The 5,525-nt window shown below is 45.0% G+C and overlaps 1 protein-coding gene across 1 annotated transcript in view; it reads left to right on the top strand.

The window, feature by feature from the left end:
• Positions 1–1,841: 1,841 nt before the first annotated feature.
• Positions 1,842–5,525, top strand: part of fam114a1 (family with sequence similarity 114 member A1) — a gene marked incomplete at its 5' end in the record, with an annotated part of 12,392 nt that continues 8,708 nt past the window's right edge. The window contains 2 exons of the mRNA XM_080550876.1: positions 1,842–2,114; positions 2,356–2,428. Coding sequence (XP_080407002.1) covers positions 1,842–2,114; positions 2,356–2,428 — 346 coding nt within the window. The remainder of the gene's footprint in view (positions 2,115–2,355; positions 2,429–5,525) is intronic.

The raw sequence follows: 5,525 nt of genomic DNA, 5'->3' as shown, positions 1-5,525 counted from the left end.
AGGGTTGTCATATTGCACAATAGTGTTATTGCACATTTATTTAAAGTGTCGCAGTTTGCAGGCTTGAAATTTACATATTTGTGCCTCAGCACTACACCTGATTTTTTCAGTCCAGCAGCTGCCATCAATCCGTCCAGACTGTCCAGGGCCCAGAACCTAGGTCTTTGCTGTGTTCAGGGCCTGGACGGCCCTGTGGTAGAAGCTGTTCTTCAGTCTGTTTGTCCTTGCGGCCAAGGTCCTGAACCGCCTTTTCGAGGGCAGCCGAAATAAGAAAAATAATAATAATAAAATAAATTAAAATAAAGAAGAACAAGACAGAATTTCATCCACATTCACATCTTAGCAGAAATGTTTAAAATTCATTGTGCTAAACATATTATAATCATGCTATAAAACCTCCAATTGCCCATTCAGTCTAATAATTGACTACATTATTAAACGATGATGAAAAGCACTTAGAGCAGTACTGGAACCAGTACAAGGGTGTACCAGGACCACCATCAGGTTGTATTGCTGTCATCTTTATTGTCTTTATTGTGTTGTTGCATCATAACTGTGCCTAAGATTCTCTTTTGGCAGGACCTGTGACCATCCGGATGCAGAACGATGCAAATATAACACTAAATTTATGGACAGAGTGTACGCCGATAATATGCAAGGAATTTTTCCTGGATACATGGTGTACAGGTTTTTGCCCTTGCTTGCTTGCTTTGTGCCGGTGGTCCTTGGCCTCCCCTTGGGGACCGCTGGGTACTGGTAGGCAAACTGGCTAGTAGTCGCTCTATTGGTAGAGGGCTGCAAGGGAATTTTTTCCTGGCTACATAGTATACAGGTTTTTATTTTTGCCTGCTCGCGGCTCTGTCAGTATTGATTGATTGACTGATTGACTGAACATTTTCATTGTGTGAAGCGCATTGAGTTGCATCGTGTAAGAAATGCGCTATACAAATAAAATTTGATTTGATGATTTGATTAGCGCTGCAACGTTTAAAGGTCAATTATCCAGGCTACAGTTTGATCTTCACTTGTTTCCCGGTGACGTCACCGCCCGGGGCAGCACGTGGGCTGGACTGTGCTGCCGACGTGGCGGGGCGGAAGGAGCACCGGAGCTGTCAGCCGAGCGGGTGAGATGAGATGCACTGTGTCATTTTACATACAAACAAAAGCGCTTCTTTCACCTTTAGTTGTTTGCTTTTCACCGTTTTCTCCGGACAACCGCCTGGTACCAACCCCATGCACCAGACGCAGCTGCGGAATCCATCGTAATTGTTGTTTTTCGCTAATATGTACTTATTTATTTGTCATCATTTCACGTTTTGTTTAGGATGTGATTTGTGCTCAATGCGCTTGATTCGTACGTTTTGATATTGGAGCTGTTGAACTGCCAACATTGCAGTATATGCGATATATATATTATATATATTATTGTATTAATGTATTATATATATAATCACGGTGATCGATTAGTTTAGCATGCAGTGTTTGTTGTTTATTTATGCCAATTACCTTGTATCACAACCGAACAAGCGTGTCTAAGTCTGAATTATCAGTCAATGTCCAGAAGGAGAGTTCACCATTTATTTCGGACTTTTATAACTGTGCGGCATCTGCGGCAAAAAGAAAAACAGTGAATGAATTCTTAGCGTTTGCATTATGTGACCGCTAGATGGCGGTATTAGACCATATACCCAGAGTCATATAAGGTCTAAATCAGATGGCTCTGATAATATCGCCTGTATTTGTTGTTAGATGATGTTAAATAGAGAGGTCTAACACAACACAGCTGCTGACCCCCCTCTCTCTCTGTCTCTCCCTCTCTCTTCCTCTCTCTCCAGATCAGCATGTCCCAGACTGCCCCCACCGACCCAGAAGACCCCCCCATAACGACCCCCCCATCCCTCTCTGAACCCCCTAACCCTGTAGCCCACCCCCCTGGAGACACACAACCAGACCTCCCGCCCCCCACGCCCCTCGTCCAGTCCTCATTGGTCACAGAGGGTTCTGAGGTCAATGAGACAGCAGAAGAGGCCACGGCAGAGGGCGACAGCGCGGAGCCTGCTGTCGACCAATCAGGGCATGGCGTGGAGGATCATGTGACAGAGTGTGACCAATCGGTGAGCCTGGAGCCCGATGCCGCCGCCACTGCCACCGAGGGGGAGGTGGAGGTGAGGTAGATTGTCGTCATGGTGATGTTGTCATGTTGTCTTGGTACCGTCCAAGTAGAGAGGTTGTACTGGGCTGACGGTGGACAGTAGAGAACAGCTAATGACGGAAGTGTGTGTGTGTGTGTGTGTGGGGTCTCTCTCTCTCTCTGTCTCTCTGTCTCTCTCTCCGTCTCTCTCTTTCTCTCAACAGGTCACAGGGAAAGGTTGGGGAGGATGGGGGTCATGGGGGAAGTCTCTCCTGACCAGCGCCACCTCCACAATGGGTATGTGTGTGTGTGTGTGTGTGTGTGTGTGTGTGTGTGTCAGGGTTTCCGTTAACCGGTAATTCCCGGTCTTTGTCCGGTAAAATTTATTGAAGTCCGACAAAATGAAAACTCGTCGGACATTTATGTCCGGTGAAAATAATTCCCTCTAAGCACAATTTGAATACAATTCGCTAAAGTTCACATTCTGATTCCTTCTATTTTAAAAAAGACGAATATATAGGCTATGTATTTCTTTTATTATGATATGATTTGACACCGGCATGATGATGTCTCCTAATGTGTAGGCTGCCTATGCGAAACAGCGGTTGTTTCCGGTGTGCGCTATAACTCGTGCACAATCGAGTCGAGGCAGAGAGGAGGATAGCGATGTTTCTCTCTGTGATAGTGTGATTATGCAAGCCTTTTCTGAAAGGGATGAGAACCCGATTGTTTCAGCTTCTCCCAGGGAGAAAGTGGTAGAGTTACCATCCTCCCCGAGTCCTACCATACCATCCGCTGACAGCCTATCTCTGCCTGTAACCGGCGAGCGATTGCGTGTCGCTCAAGTAGCTGATCAGTCATTAAACAAATGTTTTTTACATGCAGCTAGTGAGGAATCTGAAATAGGGGGCAACGTAGTTTATTTCCTTAACGATGGGATATTAATGCGTAAATGGTCTCCTCCTAATGCAAATGGTTGTGAGTGGAATACTGTAAAACAAGTGGTTGTGCCTGTGGGTTATAGACAACAGGTGTTATCTGTAGCACATGAGAGCCAGTGGTCAGGACATTTAGGTATAACTAAAACTTATCAGCTGATATTGAAACATTTCTTTTGGCCCGGACTGAAGGCCGATGTTGCCAAGCACTGCCGCTGTTGCCATACTTGTCAGATGGCGGGTAAGCCTAATCAATCCATTCCACCCGCACCATTGCATCCCATTCCTGCTATAGGGGAGCCATTTGAACGTGTAATAATTGATTGTGTTGGACCTTTGCCTAGGACTAAAAGTGGAAGTCAGTATTTGCTCACTACTATGTGCGCTGCTACTCGTTTTCCCGAAGCTGTTCGGTTGCGTAACATATCAGCTAAACGAAATGCGTTCCCAACCAGCGAGACCTGGTTATAGAAATGACGTTGTTTTATTGATAAAAAAAAGGGTCAAACTGGAAAGAGAAAATAGAAAACTCACATTAATCCCAAACAATTTAACAAACTTCAGTTAACGTAATGTGGAGTCCGTTCATTGATCGATGCTGTCTGTTCAGTTCCCAGAGGCGCCCGTTCAGCGCTGGACATATAGCGCGCATGCGAATCATGTTATATTATTATATATTATATAGCTCGCATCTAATCGTATCGGATGAGAAATAGACATTAAATGGCATATATAGGCCGCTACACAACAGTAATCACCGCGACAAACAGCTATATTAGATTTGGAGAAAAAAAATATATAATTTTGAAAAAAATTATTTTTATTATATTTTAATATGTCCGGAATATATCACGTTTGTCCGGTAAATCGAAATCTTCCCGGACACGATGTCCGGCGGCAATTTTTTCTAACGGAAACCCTGGTGTGTGTGTGTATGCGCTAGGCTTATATTATATAGCAGCAATACCGGCGGTGACGCTTTCTAACAATAATGACCAAGGCAAACAACAAGACTTTACCGTCCGTGCCCTGCTGAAGCCTGCACAGAACACGCTCGTTCTTCTGTCGAAAAACCTAGAATAGGCTGCTTGAAGTATAGCCTAGCATTGGATACACTTTTTTTTTTTTTTTTTTTTTTTTTTCAGATTGTATCCCTTTTTCACCCAATTTGGTAGCCAATTTAACCCAACTTAGCATCCAATTATCCCCTGCCTATTGCATGGGATCCGCCGCACGACCCCGTGGCCGGCAGTCCCAGAGGAGGGCGCCAGGCAGACTAGGCTGACTGGCTCCTCGAGCCCAGTACCGTTATTCCGGCACCCAGGGGGCGGTGTTGCGCGACGGATCCTAGTCCAGAAATACTCCTATACTCCCCTCGGAAGCGGCCGGCCAATATGCCGCTTCCCGTGTGCCTCGGCCATATCTGGATCTGGCGAGCCGGGATACGAACCCCGGCCCCGGTGGGCAGCATGCACTAGCGGCCAGTGCGTAGACCGCTACACCACCGCGGGGCGGATACACTTTTATGCCAAATGTTACATTTAGTTATTTTGTTATTATTCGATAAGCCTACTGGATGTCGTTGTGTGAAAATAATAATGATACGGTTCATGTGACGCCTCCCACTCTGCCTGCCTATTGGCTGTTCTGTTATTTCCTTTGGGAGCCTTGGCAGAGTGGGTCGGTCGCCAGCCTCAACTCATATCACCTGAGGGTGTTGAGGGTATAAATTGTGGGTTTGTCCTCAGCGCTCTCTCTCTCTCTCTCTCTCTCCCTCCCACTTACCATTCGTCCATCTAGGATCCTGTGGGTTTTGTGCCTCTTGTTTTTACACCACATACATAATAATAATAACTTTTAATTTGTATAGCACTTTTCCTGCAAACGTTGCAGCTCAAAGTGCATTAAACATTATGTAGTCGGGGCGCTTAGGTGGCGTAGCGGCGGGTTAAGCGCTGACCATGTAACCGCAGGGTCCCCGGTTCGATTCCGGCCGGGGACATATCCTGCATGTCATCCCTCCTCTCTCTCTCTCTCACCCATCCTTCCTGTCTAAATCTTCACTGTATCTGTCAAAATAAAATGAAAAATATGAGTGGGGTTGCCACTCAAAAAAAAATAAAACATTATATAGTCATCATTTAATTATTTAGTCATTTAAAGGCAATATTAAAAAGATGGGTTTTTAGTCTTGACTTGAACATATTTGCTGAGGTTGCATCCCTAATGTAAAGTGGCAGTGCATTCCACAATTTGGGTGCATAAAATGAGAATGCAGCCTCACCAAATCTCTTCTTTTGTACATGTGGTACACAGACCTGAGAGCTCTACTGGGCTGATATTCTATGATATTCTATGATATTCTAGCAGAAGGTCTTTCAGATATTCTGGTGCTGTGCCAGTAAAGCTTTATGAAGAAGCAGAAGGATCTTGAAATCTATAGTCTTGTAGAATAG

This window comes from Nansenia antarctica (assembly GCF_963989245.1).
Source record: "Nansenia antarctica genome assembly, contig: SCAFFOLD_403, whole genome shotgun sequence".
Classification (NCBI taxonomy): Eukaryota; Metazoa; Chordata; class Actinopteri; order Argentiniformes; family Microstomatidae; genus Nansenia; species Nansenia antarctica.
The sequence above is the reverse complement of the archived record's forward strand: the minus strand, read 5'-3'. Positions and strand labels throughout refer to the sequence as shown.